Source organism: Pelophylax lessonae (genome assembly GCF_965119305.1).
Source record: "Pelophylax lessonae genome assembly, chromosome: 6".
Taxonomy (NCBI): Eukaryota; Metazoa; Chordata; class Amphibia; order Anura; family Ranidae; genus Pelophylax; species Pelophylax lessonae.
Window position 1 is genome coordinate 232,657,485 of NC_138773.1, and position 23,925 is coordinate 232,681,409.

Consider the following 23,925-nt stretch of genomic DNA (forward strand, 5'->3'; position numbering starts at 1 on the left):
AAATATATTTACCCAAGAGTCTGAAATAAGAACTGTATTGTCCAAACCAACAATCATGCTCATCATTTGTTTTTCAGTTTTGCACCACAAAAATGGCAGTTGATTGGTTGCAATAGGGCAATGCAAAAGGTAATACAATATGAAGTCAGTGTGACTAATATGTTGTGTAAAGTGAACCTGTAATATCCTCCTGCAAAGTAAAGAAATAGCACCAATGGTTACAAGGCACTCCCAATGTCACATTAAACCTACAGAGTTTGCTCCCCTCCTTCCCAAAGCTCTCCCAAAGAGCCTCAACAAATGCTGTCTTTCCACACTTTGGAATTTACAAAGGGCTAGGCACCCTTTCCAACATGTGAGAGTGCCAGTGCCTGGGCCATGAGATAGGAACTGGGTCAGTTACATTGCTGCAGCCCTGAATACCTGGTATTAGAAAACCTGGGGCATGTGACCTGGATGCCAGGGTCTAGCAATGTATTGTGAGATAAGGATACAATCTCTGCCTTCTTCCCATGTAAGAAAATTTAAGTTTTTTTTTTTTTGGTAGCACCAGAAATGTTTTAGGGATGTGATCAGGGACTTTGAAAATATGTGTGTATACCTGCTAACCATCTACACCACATGTGTCAAACACAAGGCCCGCGGGCCGAATCTGGCACTCCACACCATTTCATGTGGCCCTCACACCTCTCCTAGAGCTGCAGTAGAGCTCCAGCCCTCCTTTGGGCCTCCTCCAGACCCTTCACTTTTTGCTTCCTAGCCCTGGCCCCAGCCTCTTCCCAGCAGCAGCACAAGGTAAGGGGGTGCCCTTTGATGTAAGGGAGGGAGGGAGAGAGACTCTTGACATCTGATGTAAGGGGGTTGCGATACTCTGGACTTCTAATATTACAGATGCAACCGGCCCTTTGAGGGCAATCATAATGCTGGTGCAGCCCTCGATGAAGTTGAGTTTGACACCCCTGATCTACACCATTACATCACTGTGTAGAACTATGTTACAGGTTTAGTTTTTATATTAGATCTTAGTTTAGTTAACACAAAATACAGCAAAATGTAATTCTGTGGGTGTAATCTCCTTCATAAAGCATGATGTGAATGATAGAATAAAATGAACAGAGAATTAAAACTGATAAGTACATAGATACAAATATTAAGATTTACATAAATTGCCAACATACACAGACAGCTCTTATTTCAGAGGATTTAATGGATGAGGCTCATTATGTTACAGCCAGCTAAAACTAGTTATAGTGTGAAGGTTGTGCAATTTGTTCAGTATGGAAAAAAAACATATATATTCAAAACAAGCTTTTGTGGAACATTAGACATTTAGAAATGATTTTGGGAAACAAGCAGCAGGTCCAGTCTCTTTTGACTCTATCAAATTTAATCTTGAATTAATCACATTTTGTTGTTATTCAGTTATCCAAGGTACAGTTTTGTATCAATATAAAAATGCCAATTATCAGCACACAATTATGGCTGTAGAATACATTTTGAAATCATTAGGTAGATACAACATCTCCAGTACTGAATTTGCATATTCCCAGTAAACAGTGTATGGACCATGAATATGGCTATGCTTGTGGACAGGAAACTAAATACATAAAAGTACAATGAAGTGAAGCAAAATGTGAAGATGTGTGGATTACAATTTGGAGTAAATTGAAGCAGAAATATCCAAGACAGAACCCTTCGCAAAGTGATTAGCCCAGTTCCTGTCTATCTACCTTCATCAGGCACTAGTGAGGCTTGGGATATTCTTAACAATTTAGTATAAATACTTTCCTGGCAATAATACAGGGGCTCATGGGCTATATGTTAATATTTACTTCCTAACTCTCAACTGCCATGTTTTTTTACTTCCTACCATTTTCTTTTTTTCTGGTACCACTCTATTAGATCTGGGTGTTATTAGGCTACTAGCCCTCCTGACTTAACCATCAGGTCAAATATTCAGTTGGCCAATGAAGCCCTGGACTTACAAGCCTCCTAATTTAACATGGGTTACCTGTGGACTGTCCCATCAAGTTTTGAGCTTCTTCAGAGGAATGTAAGGGCAGCTTTTCTCCTAAGGAGAAAGAAAACATATATTTAACTTCCTTGCCCTTTAGAAGATCAACATGTTCTACATTGTCTAAATAAGCCCAAAATCTGATGAGACAATGTATTCTGTTTATCAGTACTTAGAAATATTAACTATTTTAATCCAAGAACCAACAGTACAAATAGTTTAGAGCCTATCCATGTGATATGATGTGCCAGCAGATGGAGCTATGAGAGCAATAACAACTGCATTTTTTTAAACAGAAAATTAATGCATAAGAAGTATAAATTAACAAAACGTGAAATGCCTGAGACGTGAGAAGAGAAAAAGAAGGAAGACTCTAGAACGGGAAAGTTGGGTACGTACCAGGGAAAGCAGGGGTGGTCTGTCCGAGGGGAGTAAAGGGGGTTTGCTGCATGGCCAACTGGTGGAGCTTGGTCAACTGCTGAGGGGTAGGAGGGACATTAGAACTAAGAAGGTTATTGTTAGAGAGTACAAGAAGTCACAGGCACAAGAAAACAGTCAAATAATAAAATAAAACAAAACAAAGCACCAGGGAGCCATGAGATACATACACAATCAAGGTGAGCGAGAACTTGGCTTAAAATCTTCAGAAGATGTAATGCAGATATCTCATGCTAATCCATAATCACACCTCCTTCTAAAAAGTGCTTGTTGTCTTCTTGACTATTAAGTATCCATGTGGATCCATGTATGCATAAAATGTACTACTTTTTGAGCTCACAGTAGTCACCAGTGTGATCAGAACACGTAGGGTGCCATTAAATAAAAATAAGACTTTTCCATCCTAAACATCCACTAAATCATATTGCAGCATTTCTGTTCCTTAACTTATACCAACTACCAACCAAAAGAATCGACAAACCATGATCTTCTTTGTGTATAACAGGTGATATCTACATGCTTACACCCCTCATTTTGATGTCAGTGTGATATTAAGTCTAAATCAGATTCATTTTTCTTATTTTTCTGTGGAGTTTTAGAGACAGGTGTTTTACAAAGATAAGAACCAGATGGTAAAAGCCACTTGTTACATCCTGTCACTTAGATCATTGAAGGTAATAAAAAAATATAAGCTTTAAAGACTATAACGGTGGTAGCAACAATGATGGAGACCCCTAAAGCTGTGGATCCCAGCAGTAGGATGGCATGTTCATCTCCTGAGTTTTATGGACAGGTGTTTTACAAGGATACGGACAAGACAGTAAAGACAACTTTTTGCTTTCCCACTTATATTATTGGATGTAATATAAAGTATAATCTTTAAAGACTATAAAAAAAAACGTTGGCAGCAACGGTGATGGAAATGTATAAAGCTGTTGATCTCAGCAGTTGGATGGCATGTTCATCTCCTGAGTTTTAGGGACAGGTGTTTTACAAAGATAAGAACCAGAGAGTAAAGACAGCTTGCTGTTTCCCCAGCTATAATATTGAATGTATAAAAAAGATAAGCTTTAAAGATTATAAAAAGTAATGATGGCAGCAAAGATAATGGAAACACCTAAAGTTATGGATCTCAGCAGTAGGATGATATGTTCATCTGGTGCTCGCCTTGTTAATTCTTTGTGAACTGCAGAATGTTAAGAGGTGTGTTCCCTTTAATCTAATAAAAACTGTGGTGTAACAAAATTAAAATATCAGAGGATCTTTATTTAAAAAGCTTACAATCTGTTGACCCAAAACTATTCTAATACATTTTTATAGTCTGTTATGTGAAAACAGGTAAGATATATAAGAATCCAGTGTAGTACAACCTGGTCATATTTATTGGCTCCTACATTTTCAATGCCTGATGACAATATTGACAATGCTATAAAATATCTGATTCTAATGTTAAAACTAGCGTTAAGATGGGTATACATGTACTGAAACTGTCCGACTTTCAATTTCAAAGCCAGCATTTTGATCAGTGCTTTCGAATGTCTGCAGTCATGGTCTGTGTATTCTGGATTCCCCGCTGTCAGAAGACAATAGCACAGGGGGGACATCCCTGCATCCACATTGTTTGTGGTAATGCAGGAATCTGGGATTTTTTTATTTTTTTCGTTCAACCTGCTGGTTAAATAGAAAAACAATGTGCATACCTTGCTTCACTGTTGCTTTAGATTTATTTTATAGGGTTAACAGAAATGTGCAATCCATAGCAGTCCAGAGCAACCAAGAAATCATCTCTCATTAGTTTAATGCTGATGAAAGATGAAGTTGAATCGGTTGATAAGAATTAATGCCGTTTGCTCATCATTGCTTTTTAACCATCTTAATAAACATGCTTTCAGTATGTTGAAATGTCTTGAATTTTCTGCCTGAACCCACTGAATTGTATATTTTGTCATGTTTAAAGTGAATAAAAACTTAGTTCAAACTCTGAAAAGATCTGTCCGCTGGCACTCGCTCTTTGTGTTAGTTAAAATGTTGGGCCAATATCACCTTCAAGATCTGTACACTGCTAAATAAGAATTCAGAATTTATCATACATTAAATAGAATCTAGCCAAACTTTAACAGAACATTAGTACAAGTTTAGCATTTATGTATACAATCCCAAGCATGTTTCTAGACACTACAAAGTATAAAGCTAGACAAATAGAACTGAGAAAGCCAAGTCCTCCTTCCATTGTGACACAGATCCCATGGCTGCCCACGGTGTAAAGATACAGAGCTCCCATCTCAGACACATTAATATTATGGTCTAATATTAATTATCAGTAACACCAGCATGCTGGGGAAGAAAGTGTCAGGAAGAAGGAGGGGGTAGAAAATGAGAGATGAGAACTCACATCAGGGTGAGGGATTGCGTACTGTCCTTGGATGGAGTAGGCCTGAAACAGAAGGGCAAATAAGTGCATGTCAGCATGGCATGTCACATTTGGAAAAAAAAAGCTGCAGGCACAAATGGCAGAAGACTGGATATCTTATTATATTCCACTAAATATTAATTTCTAAGCCCTGACCATAATGCTATAAACAAGCATGTTTCCTTTTGTTCCAAAAGAATAGAAAATTTCAACCATTACTGCTACCTCCCTTGGAACAGACCTTCCAAGTCAAGTTTTTTTTTCTGCAGCTCCGCAGGTAAGATCTAGTAACATAGCCTGATCTTTCAGGCATAATGGTTCTCTATGAGCTCCATAATATATGTGTTTGACAAAATTTGGACAAGTAAATGTAAAGAAAAGTAGTAGAAAAACTGGATCTTGCTTATACCAGATACTACAGGGAGGACTCAGAAGTAAGATTAAAATGTTTTATTACATTGGAAAATGACTTAAATACATGCAATGCAAAACCTTTCATACTAAACTCTAAGTCTACATGTTCAGAACTAAAAGTTCATAAATGATAAGTGGGACCAACAAAAGAGTCAATTAATAAATGTATACAGCACCTCCACCTGAAAAGTACTTTGGTTTAATATCCAGCATTGACATCACCAGTACTAGCCAAACAAATAATTCTTATGAAGGCACTTTTAAAAATGCTCCTTATACATCCCTCTATAAAATTTAAATGACGTATGATCTTAATAAAGGGTGTTTTCTGTCATTGAAATAAATATATACTTCTGCTTTATTATTTATTCATAATTCATAGTAATAGTAATGAAAAGCTATACAAGAAGTGTATCTATTAAAATACATCAAACCAGAATCTTGATTGTCTATTGAATTACTTTAAAATGACACTGTCACTTTAATAGCCCAAAAAAATATCAGTACCTTCACCTTGCTTGAAAGCACAATGTTCTGTTTTGGCAACGCTTCAATGCTTTCTGGGAAAGCCAAAGCTTGTCCACCTCCTCCCACCTTTAACATATTACTGTTGCCCAGTAAGGAAGCCCATCCTTATTAAAGACCAGTAGAAACGTATAGCGGTGGAAGGGGTTGAAGTGTCGGAGCTTTACCAGATCATAGCCACCTGGCACAACACAGACGGGGGGCACAGAAAACTGCTGCTAAAAGCTACTCTAGGTGTTTGCTCTTTATACTCATCAACAGCTTCTGTTTGTTAAAATAGCAGAATCACTTTAAGTCAAAAACTTCACCCCGTCTCTCTATTTTTTCAAATATTTGGTTTTCTACAATTAAAAAAGACTGAAATTGTAAACCCTTTAACTGAAGATATACTCACAGACTGAATTCATTTACAAAATTTCTATCTGAAAAAACTAGCGCAAACGAGCAAGAGAGAGATAGAGAGAGAGAGACAGACTCTTTTACATGCCAAGGAATTATTAATTGTCTACAGCCTGCCAGGTCTAGAACCTCCACTGCTGCTATAGCACAACCAGGACCAAGACAAATCCCCAGCTTGCTGTCTGAATAGCTCTTCTCTTGAGCAGAGATAAAAAGTGGATCTAATCACATTGACTAAATTTTGTTACAGAATCAGTATCTGATCACAATCTACAAAAGGAACAGTCTTTGCCTTATATTCACATGTGCTACACAATAAATTAGGCAAATGTTCTTTCAGTTAGAAATGAATGGCACCTACTTATGCTTAATATGATTACTGAGGAATGAGATGATGTGTTCCTGCCATAAGCTAGAGTTACCAGCAATAATTATTACATTAATATAATTGTATATTATACACCAAACCTATATCTTCCCGTTAGGCTGCATAATATTGGGACATATGCCCACCTCTAATTGTTTACGATATGTCAATCCCAAGGCAAATTTTGTTAATCTTATTTGGTGTTTCTCAATTAGATCTGATTTTTGGGCCACTGTCCCCATTAAAAAAGAACATTTCTAAGAGAAACGTTAATAAAGGCCTGTAAGGATGGATATATATATTTAAATTTAGGGTTTACCAGTGAATATATGGATGCATTATCAGTGTCCATCTGGAGTTCAAGTTTTACTTTTGGCCACCACTGATATTAAAAGTACAGTCATAAAAATTGTAGTTACCAGCCCTGCTCAATCCATCTGTAGACCTACAAGTAAAAAGTTTTTAAATTTGGACCGAGTTCCATTGGTTCCCAAGCCACAGTAGCAGTTCACAGAATGACGGTATTTGGTGCTTAAATTTGCCTATTTGTATATTGTGCTATATTGAATATTGGCTTTTATTTTGTTGGTCACCACAGAAACCACAGTCACAAACACAAATATCATAGGACAAGATGCTCAAACATTTTTTATAGAATACATGTCACTGTCATCAAATTTCTAAGCATCTATGGCTAGCTGCATGCTAGACACCATTTAAAAAAACAAAAAAATAGGATAACTCCCATTCGCCCCTCAATTACATTTTGAAGCAAGATGTTCCACTTCATTACCCCTCCCCTTCATGCATAGGATGAGGGACCATTAGCTCTTAAAAACACTGCCGGCCTGTGGTTTTGAGCAAACTCAATTGGTCTTGGAGCTTTTATGTGACTATGAGTTGTATCTGAATAACATTCTATGATTCATTGTTTTCGGATCAACAGTACAGTCATTTGAGCCGATACTACTTTGTGGGCAAAACAGATTTTCAGAACAGAACTCTGGCAGCCTGCACAGGGAGTAATATGTTGACTATCTCTAATGATCTCTTTCTGAAATGCTAGCCTATGCCAAGCTGTCTCCAGCTTCAGTTCTAAACTGACCAGGAACAAACATACACATCGGAAAAAGGAAGGATTCCTAATCTGCATACTTATTTTAGGCCAGTGACAGAGAGATTGCTGATATCATCATTGTGACAGCTGACGAGCTCATATTTTAAGAGGGAGAGGTCAACAATGGCAGATTTACCATTTATACTTAAAAACCCCTCAAGACTGTTCATGGATACAAGATAATATACAGATCTACAGAACGATATGAATAGCAAGACATATACGTATTCTGATCCTCCGAACCACAGTGACATCATCCTGAGCCAGCCAATGAGGGTGGCCGAGACCCGGCACACGAGAGAAGATGCTGGTGCCAGGACAGAGCACTGGGATGGTGAGTATTTTCCTTTTAGTTCCACTTCAAGATGGTGCTACAATAGCTATGACCACATGATATAGGAAAAAATGTGCGTACATAGATTTTCATATTCCAACATCCACTGACTGGTAAGGTGGAAAAACCCAAATGTGTAACAGTGGAGAGAAAAAGAGAAGAGCTGAAGATAAAGGAAGTTGGTTCCCGTTATCTCCACAAAGGTCCCTTGTCTGACCAGCTACTATGTCAAATCAGAGTCTTCAATGTGATGGTATTAATGTAAGCCTGCACTGTGCAAGGCGACTAAATCACTTAATGTTGGCAAAATGTGTGTAATGTCATCTGTCTCCTCCAGCAAACCCAGTCCTGGAACAAGCATGCTGTAAATGGGTGCCAGAGCATCTTATCTCTGTAACTAACAGCTGAGCAAGGTAACTAACATTCTCAAAGCAATGTTCAGTAATGTCAGCCTTCATTATTCTCCCATGACAGTGTCCTTTTATTGGAGTCCTTCAAACATTCCCTCCAGTAGGAAATACCAATGCAACAATTGGGGGCTTACATCATGAAGATAAATAGCTCTTTACACCTGAAATAGTTGTTTCTCAAGCAATATTATTACATATGATAATATTGCTTTCGGCGGTATTGCTTTGGTGGAACTTCCGCTTAACTGTTCGCTCCACCCCCCTGGTGACACATTTGGCACCCTTTGGGGGGGGGGGGGAGAAGCCTGGCCCCCTCCTCCTTCAGTCCCACCGCAGCACCATTCAAAACGCACAGTAGGAAACTGGCCTTGAAGCAGCAAAGCAATGGCAATAGCAGCACCAGACAGTTAATGAAAAGATCTGCTCGGGTGCCGTCATCACTGGATTCCAGGACAGGAAAGTTTCCTAATAATAAAAGTCAGCAGCTACAGTATGTATAGCTGCTGATTTTACATTTTTTTTCTGGGGCAGAATTCTGCTTCAAGTGCTATGGTTAATCCGGCCTTGGTATTTATTATCTTTAAGGGTACTAATGTATCAACATTTATTGTTTTATTTGTTATGGCAAATCTCTTTGTAGATGGAAAGAAAAATAAAAGGTCCTTGGCCTTAAGAGTTGTTGTTTAGGTTGTTAACATTTTCTTTATTCGTGCAAAGTTGAACAGACAATGCAAAATTGATATTTAAAATTCCTTAAAGTGGTTATAAATCCTTACATATACCCATTGAAGTGACTAGCCTCAGGTGATACACAGAAATTAAGCAAATCCTACTACTTATGTTGTACCTTTTTATCTGCAGCCCTTCCTTCCCTAGAGCCTTCTAAAACACACAGATCAAATGTAATTTTTCAACTCCTGCAGGCAGGGGCTAGGGATTTGTTGTGGCACACTGCACAGCACAGAGAGGAGAGTTGAGTGTAATCTGAGACCCGAGTGGAAGTAAAGGACATAACTCCCTCTAAACAGTATTATAGGAAAACATGTACAGCTGAGGCTGTCAATCACCTTCTGTGTGCTGGGGGGGGGGATGGGGGGGGCAAGCCATCTCCAAAGATTCTGTAGTATCAGGATAACCTGTCAGAAGTGACTAACGCAGATAGAAGAGGGAAGAGAAAGGAGAGGGAAATCACACTAGGTGCTTTGGACTGAGGCTAGTAGACACTATAGAGGAATATGTTGTGTTCATTTTTTTAGGGTTTACATCCCATTTAAAGCTTTTCACTGTGTACATAAGTATAGCAGGAGCACCAGGCCAGCAGTGTTTCAGAGCTTATGTTCCAATCTGATGAGTGATCACTTGTAGGATGAGAAAACATGCAAGAAAATCTTTGTAAAACTAACGGGCAGAGGCTGGTGCTGCAGCAATAGGCTGAGGTTGGCAGTGGAGGCACCCAGCGGGTCCGCTCTTACCTGACCACCTGCAAAAATGACAGGGGCGGAGGCGGGTTTTGGACGGTAAGGGATTGTGGCACCTTTTGGTGGGGACTAGGAAAAGGGATAGGAGAGGGAGAGATAATATTAGAGTACCCGCCCAGAATCAAACAATCACCACATGTTAACAAAGCTCTAGTGGAAGAAAACAAGACACTTAGAATAAATGTGTGTCGTGGAGATAATGTCAATGCCATGGTTAACTGATGAGCAATGGCTACAGGGATAAAAGCCGTTAGCTGGAATAAAAAGACACAGTTTATGCACATTGACATACACTGATTCTTTCTTAGCAAACCTACCAGTTATCTTTTAAACATTTCTGCTTTTCTTATGGTTGAGCCTATTAACTTTCAGTTATAAAGGATAAATGCATTGTCAGCTATTATCGTTTAGCCTATGTTACAGCTAATGTAATCTCAAAAGATGTTTCTATTGATTTAGGTTTATGAGTAGGACTAATGGCACTTTTCCACTGCAAGTACCGGCTCGGCTCTACTCAGCCCTGCTTGGCCCTGCTTGGCCCGGTTTGGTTTTCCACTGCATGGTACCGCATAGTACGGTGTTGGAACGGTTCGGTACGGTTTGGTATGGTTTGCTTTACCACTAAAATACTACTAAAGTAAGTGGGTGGGATAACAATGATTCTCTGACCAATCAGTGGCTAGTAGTGACTGCATGCAAAGGATTGTGGGATATGGTACCGGTATGGTACCTCTTGAAACCACAATCGAGGTGGTACTGTTTTAGAGAGTCGTACCGTTCGGTTCCATGTAGTGGAAAAGCGCCGCCGTACCGTACCGAACTGTTCCTACACCGTATCATGCGGTACCAGCAGTGGAAAAGCACAAAAGCGAGCCGAACCGTTCGGTTCCATGCAGTGGAAAAGCCCCATAAGTGGAGCTAATTTACTATAGGAGTAAAACATTTTCACTTTGCAAAGTCAATGTTTACAACACGTATTGGGTAAGATGAAACTGTATTTCATACAATCATCAAATCACAAGCAAGAAAAATGTGGACAGACAACATGTTTTTCTCCTTTAGTAAATGAAGTCCACTGGGTCTAGAGATAAACATTAGTGTATATTTTATTGGACCAGGGTGATTTACAAGCACAGAGTTTTCACTGGGGTTGATTTGTTAGTAAAGAATGCTGACTTTGCAAAGTGAATGTTTACTTATCTACAAGAATAAGGGTCCTTTCACACTAACAATCCGATCAGATCTGCCTGTCAGTTTTTTAGGCGATCGGATCCTCCATGCATCCCTATGGGGCAGCGGATGTCCGCTGACATCCGCTGCCATCCTTATCCGATCCTGTCCGTGAAATCCGGATGCATAGAAACCTTATTTTCCATCCGTCCAGGGGATTGGATGGGATCGGATGAGAGCGGACATTCAGTCCGCTCTCATCTGATTCCCCATAGAGAGCAGCGGGGCTCTGACACCTCCCTCTCCGCACACAGATCAATGTATAGATCCCCCACTGAGCAGCATGGAGTCCGTGTGAAAGGAGCAGTAAAAATGAGTACACTTAATTAATGCAAATATATGCAAGAGAAAAAAAAATGTGATTTGTGCTTGCACATGATTGGGTAAGTAAAATAAATACAACTTCACTAAATGAACTTTGAATTTGCAAAGTCAACATTATCTACTCCCTTCCTAAGCCAAACCCACCAACTGGGTGTAATACCCTTACTAACAATTGGGATCTCATGACTTCTTAGAGCACCAAAGGGCCTAAGACATAGAGATAGATTTACTAAAGACAAATAAGCTGTTTACTTTGCTAATTCGTTTTTCCTTAGCTTAGTGAATGAGGTGAAGTACTGCTGACTTCCATCCTCCAATCATATGCAAGATAGTATTTATTTTTCCTTGTACGGGATTATGTATTCTTTGCAAAGTGATTTTTTGCCACATTCACTAAGCTAAGAGAAAATTTCTCTTACAAAGTCAACAGCCTCTTTGCCTTTAGTAAGTCAACCCCATAGAATTCTACAGCTTCACAATCTAAACTCTATTATTTCCAAGACTCTTGGTGGCCTTACTGTACTAGTAGGCAAAAAAAAAGAAAAAAACAACAATTTGCCCACATGCGAAACTGGCCAAGTTTTGGCCAGTTTTAAATAATGCAGAGAAATAAATATAGACAGGTCAGCTCTGATTTTTTGCATGTTTCAACTAATCAGCGTATATTCTTTAGTTGAAACACTTTTATTGCCCTTCAGTTACCATAGCATGAGCGTATTTTTGTCTACAATGTAAAGAAGATTTGCCTACATCAAATCAAGCTGTACCTAAATGCAAATGTAGAATGCAATTTATTTAATAACATAATCTTTAACTTGTCCTTAACTTTATATTGGCTATACAAAACTTTAAAGTCATCGTAATATTTGTTTTCTTTTTGTGAATATTGTTTTAATTCACAATATAGAGACTTTCTCATTCAGTTGCTCTTTAAAAATTGTACCCCTTCAGAACCCCACTCTCTTTTTTTGTAAATTGTACCCCTTTAGAGCCCCAGTCTCTTTTTTTGTAAATTGTACCCCTTTAGAACCCCACTATCTTTTTTTGTAAGTTAAAGCAGAAGTAAACCCATCAATTTAACAGTTTCAAAAAACAGTTACATTCCCAGCATGTGATGGGAATTTAACCGTCACATTGATTGTACTCTCAACCAAATTGTCAAACCCTCCAATGGCTGGTGTCATAATTGATCACATGTGCAGCAATATGACAGCTTCCTTGGCTGAAACTGATAGGAGGGTTTATTTCAATTTTAAGTTCAATGTTGGTAAATTCTATTTAAGAGTACATTGTTAATTAAATGGCATATAAGGAGTCCCAGGGGAGATAAAAACCCTGGTGAAGGCTAATGTTAATGAAAGGTGGTGGTTTGCCAAATTTTTATTAAATGGTTTTTCCACATAGATAGATATTTACCAGATTTAGGAATAATGACATACATATATGTGTATTCCTTGCTAGTGAATCACTTTAAACTATGTTAACAATTTGCATATTGTTATTCCATGTGCTGATGTCTCTTATGCAAATTGCAATTGTGGACAGTTCTTATAGTTAACCTGTTAGGGATTTCATTGGTTTTAATCTAATAATTTGGCTTAAATTGAACCTGCTTTGAAGAAAACATTTCTAAAGTTGTTACAATAATGTGCCAGATCATCCCTGTAGATTGTCAATAATATTCCTTAGCACTGTGCCCAAATCCCTTAAAGTTTCTACTAACTTGGTGAAAGTTGGGATATGTATAAGCCTAGGGACCAGAGGCAGACCTAGAACCTTCAGGGCCCTGTTGCAAGAAACCATGAAGGGCCCCACTGCCCCCAGGGCCCTTTACTCCCATTGTGGGACCCTTCATTATCGTCCCACAGCAGACCACCTTCCTGCAGTCTTGGGGTCCCCCCACAGTGGTGGAATGACAAAGCCCAATCGACCAAAGTGCAACATTTGCAACCCTGGTAGTTCCGCCACTGGTGTCAATAGTTTTTTTATTGTTTTAATTTTTTATTATTTTTTACCATTTTATTTTTTATTTCTTTACAATTTTATTTTTTTACATATCCTTTAGGACCCCTGTTGGGGGGCTTTGGTGAAATATCAGGGGTCTAAATAGACCCCTGATGTCTCACTTTTGAGGCACAGAAAGGGACATCCTTTTCTCTGCAGCCTCAGATGTACAGAATGAATAGACAGGAATAGCTCTGTACAGAGCTTCCCGTTCATTCATAAATGGAGGCATAGTAAACACAATTTACTATGCCCCAGCTATGAATGAATTAAAAAAAAATTATCACTGACTATATTCAAAAAAGACAAGGAAAGGGCCGGTAAATGACACATGTCATCTCTGCTCTCCATGACAGGGGGGGGGCAAGGGGGGCCAAGGAAGCACAGAGGGGCCTGGGGCAGTAGGACAAGGATAGGGAGGCGGCGGTAGTGGCATGTGGAGGAACCAATGCTTTCAATTTCTCTTCTGCAGCCACTAAATGTCTGCGGGAGGGAGAGGAGGAGAAGCAGGCATTTAGTGGCTACATGGAGGGATAAGTTCCTCTACATGCCTCCTCCCCACTGTCCTCCTATCCAGGCATAGAGGGGGTCTCATGGGCCCCCTGGAGCATGGGGCTTGGTTGTAATGGTGACCCTTGTACCTACGCTCCTGCTAGGGACACTGCCTCTCTTATTAACACTTGGGCATTGCATTAAGACAAAAATGCAATTAAAGAACTTCATTGTGAGACGGAGAAGAGGCGTTCCTCCCTTCCCCATACCCTGGAAGTCAGAATTTGTTGGGATTTTACATCACAAAAACTCATTTTAACCAAAGCAGGTATATTCTGGCACTTTGGTACTACCTTTATAGCAGAAAATTTAGTTTAGGACATTATTTAACCCTACATGTTTACTCTATATATGTTAGAGTACAAATTTTTACTGTACACCAAGGGTGTGCACTAAACAGAAGCAACAACTCCTCCAACTTGGACTGCTCTGCCTCTCCTTTCCTAGCACTTACAAAGCAATGAGAGGATCATTGTATGACACTGAGGTGTTGTTATTGGCAGAGTATGCAATGGGAAAAGTTAGAGTGCTCCAGCCAGAAAAGATGAGTTCTATTAAGCCTGCATTTTAAACCTGGGGTTCCACAGGTATTCAGGGAAAGAACTGTACTATAAGACAGGCGCTTGCTGTCCACTTGCGTTTGCTCTATTTAAACTGAATAGTTAGACTGAAAATGTCAATATAATCTGTTCAGATGAAAAACTGTTGAGCTGGCCATACATTATAAAAATTGTGTTGTACAATTTTCCTTTAGATTTACCAAAACCATATAACACGGGGTCATACCTAAACATTACATAGTTGAAGGTAAATCTAAAGGAAATTGAATGATTTTAGCAAACTGCAGTCAGAAAAGTGAAAGATAAAATTTGATTGGTTGCTTTATATTTCTACACTATGCACATTTAATATTAACTTACTGAATAAGGCTGTTTATATGTATGTAACTCATTTGGCTTGTAATATGTCCTGAGTGTTCAAGTAGCCCCTGTAGCCAAGATTGATTTGCACTAAAGTTATCACTTTGCTCTTACCTTTCTCTTTTGCTTTTAATTAAAGGTGAATTCCAGATAGGCCCAGTTTGAACCAATGTTAATATGCATATGCCATACTTTTGAGATTCCTTTGGAAATGGAAAATCACTGTAGTAGATCACTGCTCTCTTCCCAGTCTCATATGAGAAGCTGCCCTGCTACATAGTGAACACATGGGGTTGCTTGCTTGGCATGGGGGCCATTCACAGAACACCTTGCATTTTCCTCAGTGTTCCCTGATTGGACAAAGTGTACAGGCGGGGCGGTGTTGTCACAATATACACCTTGTCCAATCAAAGAATGCTTTGCATTCATTGACAAAAAGGCAAGACATTTTGTGAATGGTGCCTGTGCACTGCAGACTGAGCAACCCCTGTGTTCACTGTGCAGCAGACAGCCATTCTGCACAGGACATGAAAGATAGCAACAATCACTGTAGTAGTGGTGACTACCTGATTCTCTGATCCCACAGGTATAGCATATGCATATGTACACTGGTCCAAGCTGGACCAATGTAACTATGCAAATAAAGCCATACTTGGAATTCAGCTTTAATATATACCTACACTATCAAGTCGTCCTTGTCTTCTTACTGTGATGTGTCTTTAAATGAAGTGTGGTGTGCTTGTTTACATTACCGCTACTCCGATACACTGTACCTCCAGCATCACCACACATATCTGCTTGACACACTGGATAATGGCATCAGGGGTGCCCGAAATGGTTACTGCCCTCTCTGTGGAGTTAGGCAGCATATCTCCCGCTACCTGCACTTGAGCACCTGTAGACTGAAAAAAAAAAGAAAGCATAACAATGTACCATATATTGTGACATGCCATTTGTTTATGCTGTTAGAATTTGCATTAGCCTTTGTACTATGCGCTTATGTTTTTGCTTTTTTAGCACAACTAATGCACATATAACAATAATACTATAAATCAGGCAAGATAAGCAGGCAGTGCTAAGCAGGCAATTTACACTGAACAGCAATAACATTATGACCACTGACAAGGAAAGTGAAAAACACTGAATATCTTGCTACAATGGCACCTGAAAATTGGTTGGATATATTAGGCAAAATGTGAATATGTTAACCCTGAAGTTGATGTGTTAAAAGCAGAAAAAAATGGGCAAGTGGAAGGATTTGAGCTATTTGGGCAAGGGCCAGATTGTAATGGCTAGACCCATGCTAACCCGTGTTTACAGTCAAAAGCCCTTACTATGGGCATGTGAGCACCAGAAATAGACCATGAAGCAATAAAAGAAGGTGGCCTGGTCTGAGGAATCACATTTTCTTTTATATCATGTGAATGGCCAGGTGTGTGTGTGTGCGTTGCTTACTTGGGGAAGAGATGCCTCCAAGTTACAGTATGGGAAGAAGGCAAACCAATAGAGGCAGTGTGATGCTTTGGGGAATATTCTGCTGGGAAACCTCTGGTCCTGCCATTCATGTGGATGTTACCTTGACACTTACCACCTACCTAAACCTTGATGCTGACCAAGTACACCCCTTAATGGAAATGGTATTCCCTGATGGCAGTGGCCTCTTTCCATAATATTGCATCCTGCCACACTGCAAAAGTAGGTAAATAATGGTTTGAGTTGTTGGCTTGGCCTTCAAATTTTCCAGATCTCAATCCAATTGAGCGTCTGTGGAATGTGCTGGAAAAACAAGTCTGATCTATGCAGATCCAACCTCGCAACTTAGAGGACTTAAAGGATCTGCTACTAATAGTTTGTTACCAGATACCACAGCATACCTTTAAGGCCCGTACACACGTACCGATTGTCAGCCGTAAATATTCGGCCAACGTCTGATCGGCCGATTGTCGGCTTGTTAGTAAGATGCTCCCGACAACCGACTGCAACAGAATCTGGTGTGCAGGCTTTAAAATGTTTGTTGGCCAACACCAGAACGGCCGTTTGTTCGTCAGTCAGTACAGATTTCGGCCGACAAAAAGCAGATGAGCAAGACTGGGCATGCTCAGAGAAGAAAAAACACACGGAAAGTTAACCATCACATGACATCACTTCTGCAGTCGGTTGTTGTTGGCCGACAAAATTCGTGTGCAGTCTTTAGCACTTTTCAACCTACAGGACAGCACCGGACAAAAGACGGCCGAACGGTCGGCTGACAATCGGTGGGTGTGTACGGGGCTTTAGAGGTCTAGTGGAGTCCATGTCTCAACAGTTCAGGGTTGTTTTGGTGGCAAAAGGGGGACCTACTCAATACTAGGTGGTTGGTCATAATGTTATGGCTGATCAGTGTATATGGAAAGCAGATAACTAGGGGGTGTCTGTACATGTAAACTTTGCAGAACACCCCAGGAGCTAAAAAAAAAAAAAATCCAGAGTATTCATACAGGTTTCCAGTTTAAATTCAGCAAAGCTTCTTTTGGGGATTGTAGGATACCCAGAAGCATATAAACTAGTCAGTATACACCAGTTCAGTACCGTCTAATTTTGGAACATTCCTACCAAATATGTAGATGAGTACCATGGGTAAAGATTGTGGCAGATCTTATTGCTTTATGTGTCACACTGAGTTGGATTCCTCTCACTTTCTGCCCTGCTAATCAACAGAAAATTGCTGTTTCCACATTCTCCATAACACCCCATGTAGAATTCACTAAGGTGCCAGCAAGGCCTACTGTCTTGCTGTCAAAATAATTAAAATATGATTATTTTGAGAAAGATAATCCTACCCACAGATATGATCATGTTCAGCATTAACAATGCTGGAGGCAGGCTCTTAGAAGCATCTTCTAGCCCTAAAAGGGTATATCTCCCTCCCCCAATGTTCTTTTTTTTTTTACCCCTGCTTACCAGGTTGCAGTCTCTGCACAGCTCAAATACTCACCCACCCAGTGGATCCAATGTTGTTCTGCTGAGATCCTCTTCCCTTCTTCCACTGATTGGGTCCTGTGCCGCCATGTTCTTTGTGACATTATTGAGAGGCTGCTGACTTTTTTGGGTTCAGCTAGCCTCCAGATGACGCACCGCTAGGAGGGCCCCCTCCCCCCCCCCTTTGGGAATGGAAGCAATGCCTCTTTGGATGTGTGACATGCAAATCCCAGGAGGCACGAGGAGCACAGTGCACATCATTTGCCAAGGCGGCAGAACCAAACCTCCTATTTGAAAAAAAAAGGCAATCTTTGTGTAGCAGAGCAGAGGATAGGAGGAGAGGAGGAGAGGAGGAACTTTTCCTTTGAAGGTGAAAATCCGCTTCAAATTATGGATAATTTAGATACACTAGCTTTAAAGCAAATGTGAAAAAAATGTAAAATGTCTTAAATTTTTATGATTTTTTTTTTCCTGGAAGCGTTTACAAATGTATTTATTAACAATTTCATTTTTTCAATATAATGTACCAAGTGCACTAACCTCTCTGATCTCCTTTATCTTGGAGCCTCCTTTTCCAATCAAGGAGCCACACTGGCTTGCCGGTACCACAAGCCTTAAAGTGACAGGGGGTTTGCTGGTTGCAGTGCTGTTACTCATTGAATTTATGATATCCTAGGAAGAAAGAATATAAGGATTTTGTGTTCTGCAGTAAGATTTAAAAGATGTTGTTCTGTGATAGTGTCACACTGCCCTCTGCAGGACAATAAAATCATGACTTGTTCCATTACATTCTGCCCTTGTCTTTAGGTTACATTGTATTAAAATGTAAGTAAGCTGCTCTTGGAAATCATATGTAGGCACCCAGAGGTTTCTGCACATACCTTTAGTAATATTTCACGGTGCTTCAGGAACCCTGACATTTGGGGTGCTATAATATTTAAATACTGACATTAACTAGTATGTCTAGGAAAGTTCTCATTTATACAGGTCATGGTAAACATAGTAGTGGTTAGTCAACTGGACTTGTTCTGTAATGTTGAAGAAGGTTTGTAGCTTCTCCAAGCCACTTCTTCAGTTTTAATGAGTGTCAGAAAAAACCTTAGTATTTGTATGTACATATTTAATTAAGAATTGGGTGCTTTATCCCACTCCTTTCGACTCCCACGTTGGTTCTTTAATGTGATGGGTGGCTTCACTAATCAAGAGCTGGTTCAGAGACAGACCAAAGTGCCAACCTCCAAGATGAAGTCTGTATTACCAGAAAAGGGCTGCCAGGGCGCTGTATAAGATTGCTAAAGATATGTGGAGGAACCTCTGGGTGCATATACTTGAGTTATGAATGCAGTTTTCCTATCTACATGTCAGTGGAGGTATAATGGAAAGCCGGATTCGGGGGAATTCATGAAACAAGTAACATATTTAAATAATATAATCAATCAAAAACAATAAATGTTTACAAGTACAGATGGCATTGTTACTTAAACAATATCAATGACTTAGCATACCATAATCAGCATGCAGAACAGACATTGGGCTGGTAGAGCAAATGCTAGCTAGCACTGTGAACCTACTGTTAAACCTATAGTTAAATTTACCATAGAAACATTTCTTACATAGTTACATAGTTAGTCAGGTTGAAAAAAGACACCATCTGGCTCAACCACAAAAAAAAACAAAAAACAGTAAAGAAAACACAACCACACAATCCCAAATACACAATCCTATACCTTAAGTTGATCCAAAGGAAGGCGTAAAACCCCAGCAAAGCATGATCCAATTTGCTGCAGCAGGGGGAAAAATTCCTTCCCGATGCCCGAGGCAATTGGATATTCCCTGGATCAACTTTACCTATACATATTAGTACCCAGTTATATTATTTACACCTAGGAAAGAATCCAGGCTTTTTTTAAAGCATCTACTGAGCTGGTCAGAACCCCCTCTAGAGGGAGTTTATTCCTCATTTTCACAGCTCTTACTGTGAAGAAACCTTTCCATATTTGGAGATGAAATCTCTTTTCCTCTAGACGTAAAGAGTGCCCCCTTGTCCTCTGTGATGACCTTAAATTGAATAACTCAACACCAAGTTCATTATATGGACCCCTTATTGTATTTATAAATGTTGATCATATCCCCCCTTAATCTCTGCTTCTCAAGAGAGAATGAATTCAGTTCCTCTAATCTTTCCTCATAGCTAAGCTGCCTCTTATCAGTTTGGTTGCCCTTCTCTGCACTTTCTCCAGTTCCCTTGCTTCCAACTAAAACCTTGGTAAAAGAAATACATCTTGATTCATGAATTCCCCCTCTGCTGCTCTGGAGTAGCACTGCGCCAATAAAAAACATGATTCTAACCACTGGTACTCGTGTTCCTTCTCAGTATCAAAGCCACTGTACAAGCATGACAGACAGGCAAGCTGTTTTTCAAAAGAATAGGTGAGTAATGGCAGCCTACATACTTCTCTGAGTACAGGCTGACTTTATTTAATATCAAAGTTTAAATGCGAACTTCAGTCCCTTCAATGGTGGCCCCGTTTCCCCTTCCCCTGGACTGGCATCTTTCAAGGTCTGATGAATGCACAGATGCACCAAAGGGGAGACCTGGCAGAGACTTGAGATACATCTGTTCAGTTTCTGAACTTTTACACACAGGGGCAGACAAACAGTGGCCTGGGATCTCCCTAACTGCCCTGTCTTAACACACACATGCAGGAAACCTTTGCACAGGCTGATGCACCGAAGGTTTCTGTTAGGTCCTGAAGGCCAGACAGAGCCCTTCTTCACATCCACACACTCAGGGAATTAACAGAAGAAGTGCTGCCCTGCTGCACAAAAAAAGTAAAAATATGTAAGGGTCGTTCTTGCCAAACCCATCTGTTAACATTCTACGAGGAAGAGACCTGCCATATAGACAAAGGTAGGCCTGTAAACATGGTGTATCTGGATTTTGCAAAAGCATTTGATACAGTCCCCCACAAACCCTTAATTTACAAACTGAGGCCTATATGTATAGACCATAGGGTTTGTTCTTGGATAGATAACTGGCTACAGGGGTTCCTCCAAAGGGTGGTAATAAAAAACTTGTACTCAGACTGGTCAGAAGTGATAAGTGGAGTACCCCAAGGCTCCGTCCTGGGACCAATTATGTTTAATTTATTTAAAGAATGATATAAAGGTTGGTATGAATACCTCAATCTCGGTGTTTGCTGACGATACAAAAATAAGTAGGGCAATAACATCACAGCAGGATATAGAAACTTTACAAGAAGACCTCAGTAAATTAATTGGGTGGGCAACTACATGGCATATGAGGTTTAATGTCATAAAATGTATAGTAATGCACTTGGGGGTTAAAAATATAAATGCAAGTTATTCACTAGGAGGAGAACCTTTGGGGGAATCCAGGATGGAGAAAGATCTGGGGGTCCTAGCAGAAGACAGACTGAGTAGCCAGCAAACTATTAGCATGCATAAAAAAGGGAATTTACTCCAGAGATATAACTATAATCATGCCAATTTTTAAAACTCTGGTTCGGCCACATCTGGAGTATTCTGTCCAGCTCTGGTCACCAATCCTCAGGAAGGATGTGCTGGAACTGAAGAAACTCCAGACAAGGGCAAAACAATTAATAAGCGGACTGGAGGACCTCATTTACGAGGAGTGACAACAAACATTAAACTTATTCTACCTGAAGAAGAGATGCTTAAGAGGAGAAATGATAGCGATATACAAATACCCAAATGGTAATCCCAGCGTAGGTAGGAAACTATTCAGTCTCAGAGAGTGTAAGAAGTAGTGATCAACCGATATTGTTTTTTTAATGCCGATACCGATATTTTGGTCATTGGATATCGGTATCGGCCGATATTGGCCGATATTTTCAGACATTTAAAAAAATATTATATTTTTTTTTTTTACACAGGTACTGCTGTGGAGGGATCTGGGAGTCTAAAAGACCCCAAACCCCTCCTCTGCACTTAAAAGCCTTCCAAATGCCAAGTTTGGCTGTTTTGAATGCTGTAATTTTTTTTTTAATCTGGCTCCAGTACCCGGAAGTGATGTCATGACATAATTTCCAGGTTTTTACATGGAGACCCGATCAGAGCTAAATGTGGCTTTTATCGGGGGCTTTTCTTTGGCGGGTGTGCAGGTAGGATGCCCGGGTCTCCCGTCCCACCGGGCAAGCCGCGGAAGGCAGCGGGAGGGGGGGCGTCCCCTCCCGGTCCTTGTAATGACAGCCGAGTGGCTTCTCAGCCGCATCGGTTGTCATTACAAGACAGCCGACCATTGGCTATGGACGCCGGTACCGGGGTGATGCCCCAGCTGCAGGCATCACTCCGGTACAGCACTTTCCAGAAATATCAGCAAAATCGGTAACCTCAGGGGCCGATTCCGATATATTGGGGAAAGTGCATATCGGCCCCCGATATATCGGTGTTGCCGATAATCAGTCGATCCCTAGTAAGAAGACATGGGGCCACACAATGAGACTGGAGGATAAGAGGTTTAACCTTAACCTCCCTGGCGGTATGATTATGTCAGGAATTACATACCAAAAGCGGTACAATTGTTTTCATGTATTATAGGCCTACAATTCTTAGTAATTACTGACTTAAACCTGACCAAAACAAGACTCTAGTAGACATCCCAGATGTGATAAATTTGAAACACAAACACGTGAATTATAATCGAATCAATAATATTATTTTATTATTTAATATATAATATATATAATAAAATTATATTATTGATTAGATTATAATTCATGCATTATATATTATAGATATATGTGTGTATATATATATATATATAATATATAACGCATGAATTATAATTGAATCAATAATATAATTTTATATATATATATATATATATATGTGTGTGTGCATATATATATATATATATATATATGTTTATATATATATATGTATATATATATATATATATATATATATATATATATATATATATATATACCGGTATATATATATATATATATATATATATATATATATATATATATATATATATATGCATATATGTATATGCATATATATATATATATATATATATGCATATATATATATATGCATATATGCATATATATATATATATATATATATATATATATATATATATAATACAAAATGTGTTTTGTGCAACGTTTTTTTTTTTTTTTTTTGAATTTCCCTCCCTAGTTCCGGAACTAGGAAGTGATCAGACCGACGGAGGGCGGAGTTGCGGCGGGACTCTCGGCTGGCGATCTCAGCAATGAGAGATCATCGCTGGATCGCCAGGATAAGATAAGAGAACACCGCTGCGCTCTCTGCAATCCACCCCGAGCGTGACTCTGGGTTACCGCTCCTGATATGAAAGACCAACCCCGAGTCACGCTCGGGATTACCGCCTAGGAGGTTAAGCTGCGTAGGGTGTTTTTACTGTCAGAACAATAAGGATGAGGAACTCTCTTCCACAATTGGTGATGTCAGCAGGAAGAATTGATTGTTTTAAAAAACTCTTGGACATGTATCTTAGCGAACACAATATACAGGGATTTGGGAAATTCTTATCGACACAAACACACCCACACATGTTGAACTGGATGGACTAGTGTCTTTATTCAACCTTACCAACTGTGAAACAACAAATAGTGGGAGAGGGAGGGGGCTGAGGCCAGGTGTAAATAATTAGTTTTTCTGGTTGAAGATCTGCTGTAAAGTGCCCACTGGCTGAGTACCGTTTCATTCCCCAACAATGGGTATTTCCATACACCTTCAACCCTGGCCACCTGGATCAACCAAGTTAACCAAGTACTAATTGTGTTGAAAATTGGTATATCAATGTAGAAGCTGCCCTCAAATGTTCTGGAGATTTTGGCAGGGTTGGTTTAGGCCCTATATTCATTGTTAAAAAATTGGCTCCTGAGGTGATAAGTCCCTGATAAAGGGAGGCAGAAAATGTAAATGTGGATATGTCTCTGGGTTACAGTTGCAATCTACAGTGTGATATGTTGGGTAGAGCTATTACTATCACTAT

At 39.6% G+C, this 23,925-nt stretch overlaps 1 protein-coding gene across 9 annotated transcripts in view; it reads right to left on the reverse strand.

The window, feature by feature from the left end:
* Positions 1–23,925, reverse strand: part of PCBP3 (poly(rC) binding protein 3) — a gene marked incomplete at its 5' end in the record, with an annotated part of 73,401 nt that overhangs the window by 25,203 nt on the left and 24,273 nt on the right. Inside the window, 6 exons of one of the 9 annotated variants that reach the window (XM_082260997.1) lie at positions 2,012–2,071; positions 2,414–2,489; positions 4,845–4,886; positions 9,901–9,975; positions 15,710–15,838; positions 18,435–18,566. In XM_082260997.1, coding sequence (XP_082117123.1) covers positions 2,012–2,071; positions 2,414–2,489; positions 4,845–4,886; positions 9,901–9,975; positions 15,710–15,838; positions 18,435–18,566 — 514 coding nt within the window. Of the gene's footprint in view, positions 1–2,011; positions 2,072–2,413; positions 2,493–4,844; positions 4,887–9,831; positions 9,976–15,688; positions 15,839–18,434; positions 18,567–23,925 lie in introns of all 9 variants that reach the window. The other 8 variants (XM_082260998.1, XM_082260994.1, XM_082260995.1 and 5 more) reach the window with 8 other exon arrangements.